Genomic DNA, 19,173 nt, shown 5'->3' with positions numbered 1-19,173 from the left:
TTCCCTTCAATTTGTGGAAACACTAAGAGTAGCAGCAAAAGGAATAGCTCTGACATCTGCAAGGATGAAGAAGTTGCTTCTTTTAACACCTAATCCTTTACCTCGATCGAATGCCCAGGATCATATGAAGTACAACACTTAGTGGTTTCAAGACTTCTGAACAATGCCTACAAAGAAGCATAGAAGACACAGAATGAAATGGGGTTGCCACTGCAGGTACCTACAGTCTCAAAAAGCTTAGTTAATCTTTCCAGGATGGAAGCTAAATCACAGCACTTTGTGATAATGACAGGAATTGCCATCTCAAGAGCACTGTAACCTCCATGGCACCAGGTGCAGCAGAAACAATGAAGGAAACATGTTTATCAGATCTTGTTATGGTATCTCAGACATGGAAATGGCACCTGGGTTTAATATGATGGGTGGGGGGAATGACAAGGAGTAAACTGTGGGATATAGCTAGGAAAAAAGTAATTATGTTCCAATATGCTAAGAAGAGGAAACATAGTTTCACGGTAAATATATGTTTTACATGGTCAGTGAAGCTCTTTGGCACCAACGTTTAAACAAGCTTAAGTAACAAGGTCTGTTTGAAAGAATTCTGCCAATGGAATAGAGTATAATATTTAATATTTAATAATAATTCACACATTCAGCTACAGAATCTGCTTCCATATGATCTTCTGATGACCAGTACCTAAGAAAGCCATGCAGAGCAGTCTGGAAAAGTGAGGATAAGTTTATCAGTGGCTACTAAGCAGAAGGTTGATGACATACCAACAGGACTAGGGACAGGATGGTTGTTGAGGTTAGTTATTAAGGACATGGTCATATCCATCTTTAAGCTTCCTGTAGGCATCCTTTTGATCAGTTGAGGAAATGATATGATGGAGTACATAGTCCTTTGACTTCATCCATTAAATATCTTCTATTACATTCTTCAGTACTTAACATAGTTTTTAGCATGACCCAAAAGAATCATAAAATTATCTATTTTTTAAAAAATACTTGGATGGGAGAGGGGACACGGAGTCCCTAGTTGCAAGCAGTTTCCATTTTAGGTATAAATAAATCAGCTATTTTGAACTTGATGATTTTTGTTTTCTATTTTTGATACCTCCCCCCGCCCACCTCTACACTTTATGAAGCAGGATGGCCAAGAATTCTGGCAGGTTGAAATGGGTTAGCCTGCTATGACTTCACATGAAGGTATTTAGTTTGAAATCATCTAGACTAGTGCTTCTCAACCTCAGCAATTTTAACTGTGTGGACTTCAAGTTCCAGAATTCCCCAATCAGCATGCTCAGTAGGGAATTTTGGGAGTTGAAGTCCACACATCTTAAAGTTGCTGAGATTGAGAAACACTCCTCTAGCCAGCCAACCAATTTTTCTCACCTGGAAACTTCCCCAGACACTGAGAAGGATTGCTTTTTCCCCATATGCACACATTATACATTATATTCTTACTATGTGAGTTGCAACAAAAGGTATTTGGGTTTCTACATATTGTGAGTTTAATTTTACATAACGGTTAGCAGTGTGTCTTCCACTGTACCAGTCAGAATAAACAGCAGTCATAATTGGACTCTTTTAATTAGAGGATATACAGTGTGAAATGAAGGATAAAAGTATATCTAAATATACAATTTATACAGTGAGATAAATACAGTATTTTGTCTTTACATTATCGTTCAGCAGACAAGATGCATTGGATTTAAGATCTTAAAGAGAAATAGTATCATCAGTTGTGTTTATTTCCTAATGGTGTGTCAACCTTTTGAAGTAGGTCAGGTCAAGAAACTGATACCACAGGGATTCCAGGAATATTACTTTATTGTTACAGGTTATATTAACAGACACTTGTAAGCCAGTCCAAAACATCCACTTTCCCCTTTTTAAGGATAGTGAGGTTGAGGTGGGGCGTCTCTGAGTCTCTTTCATACACTTTCTATTTTTCCACAGCTGCGCTGCATTTTACCTCTCAAGGCCAGAGCTAAATTCTTCTACATTGTGGGATTTCAGCTATTGCTAATTTTTCATTTTTAGATGCTCCTTTGTGTTCAGTTCTGGTCTCAGGACAATTACGTAGCATTTAGGAAAAAAGATAGACCCCAATATTCCAATGCTGGAAGCCAAAATGGAGAAGATCTCCACAGCTACTATGTATTTTCCTTTAGTGCTCAGATAAGTTGGGACAAAAGACACCCATACACTGCAAAACACCAGCATGCTGAAAGCAATAAATTTGGCTTCATTAAAAGTGTCTGGTAGCTTCCGAGCAAAGAAAGCCACAATGTAGCTGATAAGAGCCAGAAATCCCATATATCCTAGAATATAATAGAACATGTTGCCTGATCCTTCATTGCATTCAACTACAATTTCTTCTGGAAGAGAATGCATGTCCAAATCTGGGAATGGAGGGCCAGTACACAGCCATAATATGCAAATACTTGCTTGAATGCAGGAACAACAGAGAACCAGAGAGTTTGAAAATCTTTTCCCCACCCATTTTCTCATTTTTGATCCTGGCTTAGTAGCCATAAATGCCAGAACCACTGTAATGGTTTTGGCCAAAACTGAAGAAACAGCAACCGAGAAGATAATCCCAAAAGCAATTTGACGGAGAAGACAGGTCAGTGATTGGGGCTGACCAATGAAGAGCAAGGAACAGAGAAAGCAGAGGAAGAGTGAAAGAAGCAGAACATAAGTCAGATTCCGGTTGTTGGCTTTGACAATGGGAGTATTCTGATGTTTTATGAAAATTCCAAGCACCACTGCTGTGGTCACAGAAAAGGACAGAGCCAAAACAGCCAAAGTGATGCCCAGAGTTTCATTGTAAGACAAAAAATTTAGATCCTTGGGAATGCACAGGTTTTTTTCCTTGTTTGGATACTGTTCTTCTGGACAGTCTAAGCAATCATCCATATCTGTGAAAATACATATTTCAGAATTCATAGCACTATTTCAAATGTTGCATATTTCTGTCTACTGAGAAGTATTTATTAATTGAAAACATTCTATGTCATAAAGCATCAGTGGGAAACCCATGGTTCTTGAAACTGGAAGTGCAACAATTCTCATCATTCATTACTGTTAACCCTCCCAGCCAGAAGTGCTGGAAGATGTAGTCCAGAAACATTAAACACAACTTCTCCACATCTCTAAGTATCTCCAGCTTTTTAAATACATCCCAGGGCAGGGGAAGAGGGGTGGCTGTTGTCATCCGAGAGTCTCTTGTGGCCTTCAGGGGCCCTGCTCCACAAGTGGCTGGTTGTGAGACCCTGTTCTTCAAGCTGGGTTCCCGAGAACAGTTGGGAGTGTTGCTGCTGTACCAACCTCCCTGCTGCGTGGCAACCTCCCTGCCTGAGCTGCTTGAGGCCATCTAGGGGCTGGCGGTGGAGTTTCCAAGGCTTATGGTTCTGGGGGACTTCAATCTGCCATCCCTAGGGCATGCCTCAGAGGCAGCTCGGGAGTTCATGGCTATCATGGCAGCCATGGGCCTGTCCCAGATAATTCAGGACCTGACTCGAGACAGTGGTCACACCCCAGACTTGGTTTTCTTGTCAGATCAGGGGCAATGTGATCTGAGGGGAGAGATAGATCTGTCCCCATTGTCATGGTCAGACCATACCCTGGTGGCCCTGAGATTCTTTTATGCCACCCCCCTCTGCAGGGAGGTAGGACCCATTCGATTGGTCTGCCCCTGGCGACTGATGGACCTGATAGGGTTTCAGAGGGAGCTGGGGGTTATACCCAGTGATCTGCTCCATGGTCCAGCGGAGGCCCTAGCTGCAGCCTGGAATAGGGAGACAGCCAGGGCCTTGAACAGGATTGTGCCTGTGTGGCCTCTCTCATCTCATCAAACCCGGCACTCCCCGTGGTTTACAGAGGAGCTGAGGGTGCTGAAGATGGTTAAGAAACGCCTAGAGCACTGCTGGAGGAAGACAAAGACTGAATTTGACCAAACACAGGTAAAAGCCACCATTAAGGCCTACCTTGTGGTGATAAAAGCAGCAAAAAGTCAATATTTCTCTGCTCTTATTGAATCTGCAGAATGCTGCCTGATGGCCCTTTTTAAGATCACTCAATCCCTTTTGGGGAGGGTGGGTTCAGTGACCCTCCTACAGGGCCATGCAGAGGAATTTGCTGAGCATCTGCAGGACAAAATCTCTTGGATCCGCTCCAAGTTGGACTCCAGGCATGAGGCTTGGTCTGGAGAGATACCAGGGGAACAGGCTTACCCAGTTATCTGGGAGCAGTTTGATCCTGTTGGAGCTGAGGACATGTGGTTGGGTCCATGCGATGGTTAATACATCCTTGGGAGAGGGGGTGTTTCCGGCAGACTTTAAAGAGGCATTGGTGCACCCTCTCCTCAAGGAGCCATCGCTGGGCCCTACTGTTCTGGACAATTTTCGTCCAGTCTCCCACCTCCCCTTTCTGGGGAAGGTGGTTGAGAAAGTGGTGGCTTTGCAGCTCCAGAGGGTCCTGGAGGAAACAGATTATCTAGACCCCTTTGAGTCAGGTTTCAGGCCCGGTTATGGGATGGAAACAGCATTGGTCGCACTTATGGATGATCTCTGGCAGGAGCGGGATGGAGGCAGTGCATCCATCCTCGCTCTCCTTGATCTCTCAGTGGCCTTCGATACCATCAACCATGGTATTCTTTTGGGGCGGCTCAGGGAGTTGGGGGTGGGTGGCATAGTCTTACGCTGGTTCACCTCCTTCCTCCAGGGCCGATCCCAGTCAGTGTTGATAGGGGAGGAGAGATCAGCCCGCCGGCCCCTTCTTTGTGGGGTGCCACAGGGATCAGTACACTCCCCTCTCCTTTTTAACATCTACATGAAACCGCTGGGTGAGATCATCCGTCACCATGGGATGAGGTATCATCAGTATGCTGATGATTCTCAATTGTATATCTCCATCCCAGGTGAAATAAGTGATGCCATGACCACCCTCTCTGAGTGTCTGGGGGCTGTGGGGGCCTGGATGGGGAACAACAGGTTTCAACTGAACCCTGGTAAGACCGAGTGGCTGTGGGTTAATGGTTCTTCTGTATCCGGGACATTAACATCTCTGGTTCTGGATGGGGTTGCGCTGCCCCAGACAGTCCCAGTGCATAACTTGGGGGTGCTCCTGGACTCACAGCTCCTGCTCAAAGAGCAGGTGGCAGCCGTGGCCAGGAGAGCCTTTGTGCAGCTACGTGCTATGCACCAGTTACACCCCTTCCTGGACCAGGAGGCCCTTCGAACAGTCACTCATGCCCTTGTTATCTCTCAGATAGACTATTGCAATGTGCTCTACATGAGGCTACCCTTGAAAAGTATCCAGAAGCTTCAGCTGGTCCAGAATGCAGCTGCGCGAGCTGTTTTTGGTGCCCCCAGAAGGGCACATGTAACACCACTGCTGCATGAGCTGCATTGGGTAGCAGTTTGCTTCCGGGTCCAATTCAAGGTGTTGGTTATCACCTTTAAAGCCCTACATGGCATGGGGCCAGGTTACCTGAGGGACCACCTCTTCCCCATTACATCAACCCATCCCACCCAATTGTGCAGAGGGGGCATGCTACGGACCCCGTCTGTAAAAGAATTTCATCTGGTGGGGTCCAGGAAGTGGGCCTTCTCCGCAGTAGCTCCCGTCCTGTGGAACATGCTGCCCCCGGAGGTGAGATTGGTCCCATCGCTCCTGGCCTTTCGGCGGAGTCTGAAGACCTGGTTCTGTTGCCTCGCTTGGGGTGGAGAGGGGAATAGAGTTACATGGGGATGGTTGTTATAGACCACTCCTCCCACACTTGGACTCTTTTAGATGTTTCATCGCTTGGATTTTTTACTCTTTATTTTTATTTTTATTTATAGTATTTTTATAGTATTTTATTTTTTGTATTATTCTGATGGTTTTAATCACTTGTTGTAAACCGCCCAGAGGCCTCCGACGGGAGGAGATGGGCAGGGATAAATTAGATAGATAAACAAACAAACAAATAAATAAATAAGCACTTCTACCTATCAAAATACCTGTACACTGTATTGAAGGATGCAGTAGCTTTGATTTTTAAAGCTGAAGCTTATATTATAAAAAGCATCGGGTCAACAATTATTTGTTTTTCTTTTTGAGAAGGCTTTGAGAGAACCCCTCTTATACCAATATATAGAAGACCGAATACATTTTTCCTGGCCAAAGACTTCCCTTACTAAGTAGGACTGAGGACTACTGCACCAAAGATTGTAATCTGAGGCAGATGTTGCTGAAAAACCATTTTTCCCTCTTCTTCACTTTTTTCCCCTTCTGGATTTTGCTTGGGAAGGGAATTTCTAAACTTTAAGCCTTATGCACAACTTTATAAATCTTGAAACAACTTTATAAACATCTACAACACACTATATATAGTTGTAATATTTTGCCATGATTGAAAGAATGAGTTTATGCAATTTCTTTTCACTTCATAATATTTACACAGGTGTTCAGTCTCTCTGACTCTGTGTATTCATTTTTAAAGTCAGCTTTCACTAAAACCTTTATTTTGTACACATTTCCATAAATATAAACATTTCTGCAAAATTTGAAGAATTGTACTGTCTACAGAATTAGTGTGTTTGGAATTACGAATTCGTTTGTGGGATGTGAATTTAAGTCAGTTTGCTCAGAAGTACACATCAGAAAAAAAAATCCCTTCTTTGCTGTGCCACATGGGATATGGGAGATATGGAAGCAGTGCATACTAGAACTTAACTTCTTTTATATACATAAGTTTCTTGGTCTACGTATATGTGCTTTCTCTGTCACCTATGGATTTTCTCTTGAAAGGAAGCAATGCCTCATGAGTGTGGGTAAAGTAGAAGTATGGAAGGATTGCATATGTCTTTCATTGTTATTTAAAATTTTGCACACATAAATAGCATCTCCTCTAGTGTAACTTGTTACTAATTACATCAGAGCCATTACCTACCAGCTGAACGTAAACTTTGGTATTGGTTATGATAGAGCATCTTTGAATACACACAGAAACACACAAAAGTAGCCGTCTTTAGCCAAGCTGTTACCCATGGCTTCACATATCAGCAGTTGGAAAATATATACCTGCCCCTGATGTTTGTGTTGAAGGGTATGCTGTGTTCATAGACTTCGATGCATATTTTATTTTATTTATTTTCTATCCCACCTTTATTATTTTTATAAGTAGCTCAAGGCAGTGAACATACAGTACCTAATACTCCTTCCTCCTCTTCCTATTTTCCCCACAACAACCACCCTGTGAGGTGAGTTGGGCTGAGAGAGAGTGACTGGCCCAAGGTCACCCAGTTGGCTTTCATGCCTAAGGCAGGACTAGAACTCTCATACCACACCTGATTGGCTCTTGGGCTGAGAGAGAGTGACTGGCCCAAGGTCACCCAGCCGGCTTTCAGGCCTAAGGCAGGACTAGAACTCTCATACCACACCTGATTGGCTCTTGGGCTGAGAGAGAGTGACTGGCCCAAGGTCACCCAGCCAGCTTTCAGGCCTAAGGCAGGACTAGAACTCTCATACCACACCTGATTGGCTCTTGGGCTGAGAGAGAGGGACTGGCCCAAGGTCACCCAGCCAGCTTTCAGGCCTAAGGCAGGACTAGAACTCTCATACCACACCTGATTGGCTCTTGGGCTGAGAGAGAGGGACTGGCTGTAAGCTTCTTTTATTTCACTACACTTCTGAAGTTAAAGCAGTGAGGAGAAAGTCACCAACATCCCCTTAAGTGATTTGGGGTTGTAAATGTGAGAAAAAGAACTAGCATTATAGAAAGGTGCCCAAGGTCACCCAGCCGGCTTTCGTGCCTAAGGTGGGACTAGAACTCTCATACCACACCTGATTGGCTCTTGGGCTGAGAGAGAGGGACTGGCCCAAGGTCACCCAGTTGGCTTTCATGCCTAAGGCAGGACTAGAACTCTCATACCACACCTGATTGGCTCTTGGGCTGAGAGGGAGGGACTGGTCCAAGGTCACCCAGCCGGCTTTCGTGCCTAAGGTGGGACTAGAACTCACAGTCTCCTTAGCCCATTGCCTTAACCACTAGACCAAACTGGCTTTCTCTATTTTTATAATATGTGCATGCACAAAATGATGGTTGTCCTTCTGCACTGGTATAAAGTGTCTTTTTCCATGACCTCATTGTTTGCAATCTTGCTATCTGCAAGTTCAGCCAGAATGGAACTCCCATGAATAATGAGGGTGACCCCTATATGTGTGTGGTATGTTTCTCTGTGTGTGCATTTTGTATACACCCAGTTGCACATACAGGAACATTACAGTACAACGTTTCCTACCTCTCTCATTTGAAAACTTCCTTGACGCACATATATTACAATCATAGCAACAAAATGGCTTCCCTTCCTTCCTTCTCTTTCTGGAACCTGGAGGGCAATGACCATTGCACAGAGCAAGAGGTATAGTCTATTCATTAATGAGAGAGGGAGAGAGAGAGGGAGAGAGAGAAGGTGAAATACTATATGAATTTTCTTCCCTTGAATTCAACAGTTTTCTGAAATCAGAACATGCATCATAAACCTCTGAGAAATTTTCATATGCAACCTGCTAGTTGTATATGTGTGTGTATGTATGTGCAGATATGTATGTTTATAAGAAAGAATTGATACAAAATAGCATGTTTTGTGTTATTCATGAACCTCACCCTCACTCTGAATAGGCTTTTTCATCACTAATATGAACATATGATAACTAATACGTTATCATAACTTAACTGTATGTGATTAATCTCTTGCCATCATTCTGAGTTGCTTGTATTTGACTTCAGTAGTGCCCAATTTATAGTACCATGAAGTCAATATGTATATTATATTATTACTGAAAGACTGGGACCACTTCAGTTATGAGCACCTATGTAGAATTCCTCTACAAGCACCAAGGGGATCTTTAAATGCAATTTCCAGATCTACTCTGACAGATATATGCCATAAATTACTGTACACAAACTATGTTTCCCCCTAAAATTCAAGTTACAGTGAATTAAAGAAAATGTTATCTGAGCTTTTCTGATGCCCAGAATGTTGAACTACTGCTATATGACAATAAATACTATCTTGTGGATTCTTGAAAATGGAAGACACTACATTAAAAAGGGGGAAGCTTGTGTTCTGTATGATATTACTACTACTACTACTAATTGGCCAGGTAAATTCTTTGGATCAATTACAGAATGATTTAGAGTACTGAAAGCAATGCAAGCAATGAAAATAACCCTAAAGAGCTGCAGGGTCTTGTTGCTTCCATCAGATGGATGAAAGTGGTCTTCTGGTGTAATGGTCTGTGGGAATATCCTTGAGAGACAGGAGGAGGAAGAGCTGCAGCCAGGGCAATGGTCAGATAAGAGATATCTCAGCCCACAGAAGGAATGGGGGTGTGGGAAGCGTCTCAGAAGGGACCCTCCCGAGTTCCCTGGAAAGTAAAGGCAAGGTGGGAGAGATGTGCTATCAGACCTGCAGGATTCTGTTACTGTAACTTTACAATAAAGGCAGTGTTGGTACTCATGGAATTGGTTTTTGGCCTGGACTACCTCCAAGGGCTGACATGTAGCTTCACACTGCAAACTCCACCTCTTCTGGGTGTCCATTCAATGTCACAACACAAGTAGAAAAGGGGGGATGACTTACAACACAATGACCTTGCTTGCCTCACACTACCCCCTCCTCCTTGACTCTCCACCCCCACCTAGGAAGCTCCTGAGTATATTAATTAAAGAGATAACCCACAATAGAATGACATTTAAAACTAATTAAAACGGGCAGGGAGAAGACAACTATCATCCTGTAGCCTGGCCCTGAAATGATCTCAACTTGGGTGCCAGGTATACTTGCCTCAGGTGGACATGAGGTACCTGGGAACCTACATACTAAGAAGTCTCCTTGACCAACTCTTTCCTAACTTCACTTGAAAAGGTTACCTTGAGTGAGGCTATAAAGATGGCTTAAGAGCTAGACAGGCAATCCTCAGTAATAAATATGCACCTTCTCGATCAGAGGAATTAAAGGTACATAGGACAACACTCTTGGGGGCAACTGAGACTCTCCTCATTTGAAAGCTCTCCATTTCCTTGTGGAAAAAGAGAGTGAAAGTCCTAAATTCCTCTCTGTCCTCCTTGCTCTTGCAAACTAGCTCTGCAAATCCAAAAGCTTAATGAACAGGTTCAGAAAGTTTGAGTGTGTCCTCTTCCACACACTTCTTAATGTACAGTAAAACTACTGTGGAATCATTAATTGCTGAAAAGAAGGCCATCCATGTTTGTTTTCAAACTAGGAACTCCATTCTGGTCCTACCTGGTTAAAATGGGCCTGCCATGTGATTTTTGTTTCATCGATGGAGAACTTCTTGCCTGATGGTGCTTGAGGATCCATTTGTCCTACTTTCACTTTCATGAAGGATTTGTTAGGGAAAGTAACCCAATTGATAATGTCAAATCCAGCTTGCAAGTCACCCTTCTTGTCAAAAGACACCTTGTCTCCAGCACTGTTATTAAAGGAGACTCGACTTAGGAAATGGTAAAGCTGGAATAAATGAAGTTTTGACAAGTTTTACCACAGTGGTGGAAACAGAGAGGAATATTTGGCTTGGAATAAAGTTTTGCTATACTCTGTAGCTGTTGGATTATTTGATCACTCCATTATTAATGGTCATGTTATTTCCTTCTTCCCCAATCAAACACGACAGTTCAGCTCGCCCTTTTTAACATCTTTAAAAAGGATATAAAAAATACCCTTTTTACAGATATTTTGAAAAAACCAAAAGGTTGTATACTTATAAAATGTTTTGCTTAATGTATATCAAATAAACAGACTCAATTTTCATTTGGCATACATGGATACTGTATCTTGGTAAACCTATGACACTGATGGGAATCCAAGAGTCCCAAAGCTAAGAATTTATTATCTGCCAGGGTAATACTACTAGTACTACTAAATTAAATTTATATGCTGACCACTTCTGGGAGGGTATCCAAGTGGTTGTAGCAGCTATGTAATTTTTCCCTGCTACCACTATTGTGTGATTTTTATTATTTACTTAAGTTAGAATGTTCTGCAAAATGAAAAAGATTTGATGCCATTGGTGTAAATTTCCTTCAAAATGTACAAAAATGTTGGTCTGAGAAAACTTTTAGTCCTTTTATTGCATTATGGAGTCTACTAACATGTATTTATCTCCACTGTTTACACTTACTGTCTTACCTTCCCTGCATCTCCTTTGGGAAGGTACAGTAATCCATTGTGTACAGAATGACAATCCTTATATAAATGAAGGCATCAATATTAACAATAACACTGATCTGTCAAAAAACAAAAATCTGCCTTCGAGGTGAGAGATTACCTGAAAATACCATGATTCAGAAGTCCTTGGGCTATCTCCACCCAGCATGGTTCCATGTTTCCTTCTGGATGAATACAATGCATGCAAAGCATGCACCACAGCATAGGCAGCATTGTAAACACTGTAGCTTTGACTGGTCATGCTCATTTCAAAAAAAGGCTGTGGAAGGCTTTCTAGTTTCTCACTGCCAGTACAGGTTCTATGGTTCTCCATATCTATGCCAGAAGCTGGAAACAAGCATTTAAATGCTTGCTCCCAGAAGACTCTGATAAAACTATCTGTAACAGAATGGGGATTCTGGAAGAGAAGGAAATTTTGAAATGCTGACATCTCAGTGGTGTGACTGGCAAAGGACAAGGCACCATGGAAGACGTGCATATTTAAATTATTTAAAAAGGGCTCCACTGAAAAATCCCAATGGGCTGTCATAACCCATACCTTCTGCACAGGCACTGTCATTTCTGATTCAGCAAGATTGAGCACTATCTGCAGATCTAACATCATATGAGCATCAGCACTTACAATGCAGACATTAACATTTGCTTCACTGAGCAACAGGGCCATTCCTCTAAACAAGTCATTGAAACTAACAACACCTATAATATTGCTTTGGATTGGCATTCGTTCAGTGAAGGCAGTGCAAATTCCATTATCAGAAATTTTTTTTCCCAAGGTCTGCACAAACTGTTCTCCTTTATCATCCTCCATGGCCATCATTCCAACCCAATTCCACTGAAAATGAAGCAATAGCCGGACAATCCCAGTGTACTGATGTGCTTCATTAGGAACCGTGCGGTATAAGAAAGAGTGGTGGCTTATGTCATTCACTGGTGGAGTATATAAACAATAGGTTACCTAAAGAAGAACATAATTACATTTGTACTGGGGATATATAAAAAGATATACAGGGTCAAGCACCTTTCTATAATGCTAGTTCTTTTTCTCACATTTACAACCCCAAATCACTTAAGGGGATGTTGGTGACTTTCTCCTCACTGCTTTAACTTCAGAAGTGTAGTGAAATAAAAGAAGCTTACAGCCATTCTATGCTGAAGCTCAGTCAAAATGTTTCATGTCTGACTTGAATCTTGCTTTCTGTTTATTTACAACATGTTGTCTACCGCGTCTTCTTTCTGCTTTGAAACAGACATTAAAGTAAGATCCTAATGTGTATGTTCTACTTAGGATGTTCTGTAATATATCAATTCAAATACTTTATATTTCAGATCTACATGTCTTAGGATCACAGCTAAAAAGAAACCAACCTTCAAATGCCATTCCATGCTCTAAAGTCATCTTCAGAGATCTTACCTGGTGTCCTTTCAGGCTAAGGAAGTGGGTTACCTCCATGGTAGACACCAAGTTCTCCATAGTGATAGATATCTGGACCTACTTTACTTTCTTTTGAGCAGGAAGCAAAGACATTTTTTCTTCTCCTAAGCATCTCTTAACATATTAATTACCTGGTGCCATATTTTTAAATTGTATATATTCTGTCTAGTTTATTTTTTAATATAGCACTCTATGTAGTGTTTACATTTAAAATATTAATTGTGAATTTAGAGTGTTTTAAACCACATGGAGAAATGTAGTTGCTTCCCTATCTCATGTATATATCACATTCACATAAATGTTCAAGCTGAACTAAATTCTGTCTTAATTATAGAGTGAAATATTTTGGTAGATGGATTTCACTTAGGTTGAAGTATCAATCCATCTATCCATACATCTGTCCATCTAACTCTCCAGTATGTGTGCTAATAGCCTCCCAGAGTTGTTGTATGCAAGATGGGCGGTAGAGAAATATGACAAATAAATAATAACCCTTGCAGCATCTACCGCATAACTATTTTTTTAATTGGATAAGAGAAGCTAGCATAATTTATTTAGAAGTCAGAGATATTTATTTCCCCCACCCTCTATTTCCCTCTATTAAGTGTCCTGAAAACATGGGGAAATTAAGTTTTGTCATCTTCATCCTGGAGTGTTAACTTATTTCAATGTTATTTATTTACAGCAATGTTTAATCTGCTTTCCATTAAATGCCTGGCCAATAAGGGCACAATAAGAAAACTAATGAATAATAAAGGACAAAAAGTTCAAACCATCCGAAATGGTTTTTATTGTATTTTAATCTGTATTTATTTTTAGTTTTATTGCAAACCACCCAGAGTCACTCTTTGAGTGAGATGGGCGGTGACGAAATTTGAAATATAAATATTTATTTATTCATTATTTATCAAATTTGTCACCACCCATCTCCTCCCACCAGAGGGACTCTGGGCAGTTTACAATAAAATAATCAATAAAACACTAAACAACAATATAATTACAATATATAAAATACAGTATATAAATAAACAATAAATATAGGTAAAAATAAAATCCAGATGGCAAATGATCTAATTCAGTCCTTGTGTACAATGAGCGACATCCCCAAGTACGACTAATAAATAAAGAAATAAGTAAATACCCTACACTGTAGAATGACAAAATCTAAAGCCATGAAATCAGATCAAGAAAGCAATGAAAGGACTATACTAATGACATGACAGCATGAGTTCAGTCAAACCCTGAGTGAACAGAGTTGCTGATGCTGACAGCTTATGTATTGTCCTTCATCTATTTGTTATGCAATCTGATCTTCATACCATCTCTGTATATGAGAAAACCATGAACATGTACCTCTTTCCTATTCACTTTTGTATTCATTCCAAATTCATTCCTCACCCATCCATTCTTGACCCTATCTCTCCTGTTATTATAGCACATACTTCTGAAGTATCCCATTCTCACAGCATTCAACTCACTTTTATGTTACTCCTGGCATACCCAATTCTAATTTCTGTAGCAAGGTGTGGAGAAGCACACTTTTATACACAGTACTTTTATTTTCTTTTAAAAAAAACAGTTAGTTAGTTGGTTAGTTAGTTAGTTTACAGGACCTGCAGGCTGTTCCAATCACAAACTGACTCTATGTAGCATATAGTTTTTCTTAACCTCCTTAACATAGGTTAAAGCAAAGCAAAGCAAAATAAAACAAAACAAAACACACTATTTATTCCTCACAACAGATCTCATATTACCATGACTTTTCTACCTGCATCTACACATTTCTTTTTCCATCCCTAGTTAATACCCCATGAAGTACAACTGTTCCTCTACTTGCTCTAATTTTTCACTATTTATGTTTAATTTGTAATTATTCCTTTTATTTACATTCTAAGATCAGCAAATGCTGCCACCTAGCATAACAATTAATATGAAACTTTCCTGTTATCATGTTTATCTTTTACATAAGTTTAAAAGGCTTTTTAAAAGAATCAGTGATTTATCCTGTACCCTACTCAGACTATTTTTGAACCCCTTCTGTGATGTAATGATATTGAGAGTATGGAAGAAAAGAGTTAAATGGTCATCTCATTATAAAGAAGGTTAATGCAGAGAGCAAAGGAAACTGAGAGAAAGTCAGGAGAGGAAAAAGGGAGTACTTAAGTTCAGGACAGAGTTAATAGACAGAAAAGGGGAAGAAAATGATCACCACATATCTGTCTATTAAAGAGAAACACCAGTTGGCATTATGAGGATATAAAACATTAATCCTGTTGAGAAGGACACGGTTCCGTCCTTCTAAACAGGAACCACTTATATCGATATTATCCATTCATACACTTGGTTAGTTAAATCAAGTTTTAAATGGTTCATAAACACCTTTGTAAATGCACTTATTTCAGAGCAAATCAGAGAAATAATGCAATAACTCTTCCCATGCCTAAAATACCACATTACTGGAGAAGGAGAATGAAATAGTATCACATTACCAGAAGAAAAAAGTGAGGGTTACACATATTTTGTGGTGCTAGCAATGAGTTCTTAAAAGTCTTTGTATCTCCAAACTAAACTCAGAAGACATTATATTATTTCTGTTCCAATCAACCTGCTTATGGTACATCACTATAGAGAAAATGTGCATACCATGTACCTTTTAGCAAAGCTCTTTAATACTGTAAATTCCTAAGCAAATAGATGTATAACCGGCCTTACCTGAGGAATCTTGTAGATGCCTAAGATAGTAGCTATGTGGAGGGATGTTTCTGAGTCAGTACCCCCAATGACAGCTGCTGGAATCTTCTTGCTGCAGTTGTAGTTGAGGATAGTTGGCTTCTGATTAAAGAGAAGGTTCAGTGTGTTCTGATAAGTTATCTGGGCATCAAAGTGGCTATCATAGACATGAAATCCCAGGGTGCTGTTGGGTAAGATCATGCTGTTTCCATTGATTTCATTCACAGCAAACGCCAAGGCTAGGGTGTGCTGATATTTTTTCAGCATTACACTAAAGGAAAAGACACATGATGAGTAAGCCATGAGGTTCTACACTGTGAACATTTCCACACTACTCCTGTAAGAGGCACTGTGTCTTAGAATAACCCATATTTACGGTTGGAGAATATTGGGGAATGAGAAACTTGACATTTAGAAGGAGGCCACCTTTAACTAAAACAATAGCTTGCTTTGCTTGTAATGGATCTTATCCTCATCAATATTTCAAGTGTCCTAGACCCAAAGGGAGAGATCCATTTTCAGAGAACTTACGCTCAAAAACAAATGCAAGGCTTTTACATTGCAGATGAAGCTAAATATTGTATCACTAGATTATGCAGTAAAAGTTTTCAGTGGTGTGTCATGTTTCCTCTAATTTGCACTTCTGGATCAAACCAAATTCCAGCATTCTAGCCACAAAATAGTCAGTTGCTTCTGGCCTCCCACAAGGTCCCTCCCACCTTACTGGAGAGATTTTTCCCCAATGATTTTTGCGTAGGATGTATATGGGTATAAATAATGCTATGTATACTTATAATGGCAAGTACTGTAACCAATAGAAGACTGAGCCAGGACTGATGCAGGTTTCCTCAGTTCATACAATCAAATCTAGTGTGTCTTACTGACCGAGTTGTTCCCATCAGACATAAAAGATCAGAAAAAACTCAAGGTGGTCAAACAGATCTGGAAAACATCATAGAATCATAGAACTAGAAGGGATATTTAGATCATAAAGTCCAACCCTTTGCCCAGTGCTGGAGCTTGAAGTTTAAGACGGTTGGGCTCAACCCAAGAGTGATGGGATAGAAATTTCATGTGTGTGTGTGTGTGGGGGGGGAATAACAAGGATATCATGGGTGCATTTTGGGTCTGACCACCATTTCAACCTCCTATTTTCTATCACCAGGAGAGCAGAATAAGTAGATGTAGGAATAAAAAAAATCTGACTACTAGAATCTATGCAGAGTTGCTAAAAGCATACCAGTGGCATTGCTAGGAAATAGCCAAGTATTACAGAAAACAACATGTTTTTTTCTTACACAGGTTCAACATCACACTTGGGTGCCGGGTGAGTGCTGAAGTCTGTTCCTTCAGAAAAGGAGAAAAGCTGTGAAAATATCCCACCAATTATCACATCACCTGGCTGATAATATTGGTATTGTACTTTCAGGGAGTCAGGAATGGTACACACTGCAGGAGACATCACACAATCTGTTGGTGGCAACAGCAGCAAATACACAAGAAGTCTCAGGGATAAGAAGTAACCTCTTATACAGCAGGCATGATAATTGCCCTTTAATGTAAGATCTTCTACTCTTACTTTGATCATTATCATCCAGCTGTTTAGTATGCCATGGTCTTTAGGACTCTGAACCCTACAATTAAATATATATACACTGGGAAGCTTAATCCATGGATGGATGGATGGATGGATATGAGTAGAATATATATATTCTACTCCCTTTGATCAGTTCAGGAGTTGTTATATACCTGTATGTAATTGGAATGGAAAAATCTTTTTTCTGCTTTGAGCATAATGAGGATTTCATAATTATCACCTTAGATAATCATAGGGTATGCAGTCATATTCTCCAAAACACTGCAGTCAGCAAAAGTCTCAGGTGTACCACCACCACCTCCTCCTCCTCTTCCTCCTCTGCTTTAGGCCTTATAGTGATTGTGTTGTAGATTCTAGGTAACTAAAGTAATGGAGCTCCTGAACAAAAGAAGAGCTACAGATTAGATTTATGAGGAATAAACTGTACATCTAATAAATAGATATATATTAGATTTATTAATTAATTAGATTTAGTAATTAAATTTATTAGGAATAGATTTATTAGGAATATAGGTTTGTGTGCACCTTTGAGTCAGTGTTGACTCCTGGCAACTGCCAGAGTAAGGTTCTGCAGTTTTCTTGGCAGGGTTTTTCAGAAGTGGTTTGCCAGTGCCAGCTTTCTAGGGCTGACAGAGAGTGTTACTGGCCCAAGGTCACCTAGCTGGCTTTGTGGCTAAGGTGGGACTAGATCTCATAGCCTCCTGGTTTCTAGCCTGGAGCCTTAACCACTAGACCAAACTGGCTCTCTGTGAGTTGAGTTAGCAATCTGTTTTCAATATCTTCCTTACCACTGGCCTACCACACTGCCAATAGGTTTCAGGTCTTGCAGTGGCCTCAAAGCCTCCAGTCTCTCCAATTCTCTATCTTGAAGCTATCACTACCTAGCTTATACCACAAAGGGTGCTATTCTCTAATGGATGCTCAGTAATTCTGCAATTGGACCTCTAAAACTGATTCTTTATGGTAGAGAAAATCTAGAAATGCTCACATTGTCTTTTTTTTTTTACCAATGAGTAGGGTGATGTAACTCTACCGCCTGCTACCACCAGATCTAAATGAGTCATAAGATATTAGTATTTATTACTCCTGAAATTTCTAATGCCTACAGGAAATATTCTAGGGACAGGAAAACATTATTAATCACAGGCACTTCATAATTATGGGGTGAGGATCACTGCCTATTTGAAAAGTTTTCTGAAAATGTTCTGAGGCCAAAAGGTGGATTCCCACCTCTGATGGAATCTTCCCCCATCTTTCTTGATGAGTTAATAAGAAGAAAATCGGTAATCAAGAAAACAGATAAATAAGGTTTTCCAGATGTTGGATAATTTAATCCCACAAATAAATGCAGTAAGTCTAACTCTGGGGAATATTCAATTCTCGGTTAAGTAATGTTGTTCGTTTCTTCAAAGATTTTATGCCAGAAGGGTACAACATAATCACATGACCACCACATGTGAAAGAAAGATTGGAACCACAAAACATCATCAGATGAAAGAAGGAGAAGGAGCACCTGGATCTGAATTTTTCCTCTTTATATCCTTGAAAGAAGTTGAGGACTGATTCCCCAAGCAACTGGAAAAAGAATAAGAAATACTATGGAGATGCTTCTGGAGTTGGATGAAGGAAGAAAATGTTGCTCATCTAAATTCAAGCTTTGGAATGATGAGAAAAAATCAGGTGATATCCCAGTGAGATTATCATTTCAGCACTGAGGACATTTTCAAATAATTTGGAATAATTTTTCATAACTAGGTACTTATAATATATTCTTATTATCAATTAATGAGAACTAATCAGACATGAGGAATGAATGAATGGTTTTTTAAAATAATTTTTTATTAAAAGGAGATTTTGCAAAGATTTAAAAAAGTACAGAAACATGGAAGAAGAAATAGAAATAGAAAAATATTATAAAAGGGTAAAAGAAAAAGTGAATAACAAAAAAGCAAGAAAAGGAAAGATATCTAAAGAATTGACTTCTTTGCATCAGTTAAAACCATTTACCTTCCCATATTGCATATCATAGTTCCCTTCTTCCCATAAATAAAATTTTTAATCAATATATCCAAAAATCAGCAGTTCATTTCTACCCATTTTCAGCAAAATTTCCATAAAGGGTTTCCAGCCTTTTATAAAAGTAACTGTAGTTCCCTCCTTGATCAAAC

The 19,173-nt window shown here is 40.1% G+C and overlaps 1 protein-coding gene across 1 annotated transcript; it reads right to left on the bottom strand.

The window, feature by feature from the left end:
* Positions 1 to 2,028: 2,028 nt before the first annotated feature.
* On the bottom strand, positions 2,029 to 15,675 carry LOC134497030 (vomeronasal type-2 receptor 26-like). The gene is made up of 5 exons (XM_063302746.1): positions 15,391 to 15,675; positions 11,347 to 12,201; positions 10,302 to 10,529; positions 8,295 to 8,421; positions 2,029 to 2,927 (listed from the first exon to the last, which is right to left on the bottom strand). The coding sequence occupies exons 1-5, from the start codon at positions 15,673 to 15,675 to the stop codon at positions 2,029 to 2,031; spliced, it is 2,394 nt and encodes a 797-aa protein (XP_063158816.1).
* Positions 15,676 to 19,173: the final 3,498 nt, after the last annotated feature.

The sequence above is a fragment of the Candoia aspera genome, chromosome 4 (assembly GCF_035149785.1).
Source record: "Candoia aspera isolate rCanAsp1 chromosome 4, rCanAsp1.hap2, whole genome shotgun sequence".
Classification (NCBI taxonomy): Eukaryota; Metazoa; Chordata; class Lepidosauria; order Squamata; family Boidae; genus Candoia; species Candoia aspera.
Note: the sequence above shows the minus strand (reverse complement) of the source record. Positions and strands in the feature narration are given on the sequence as shown.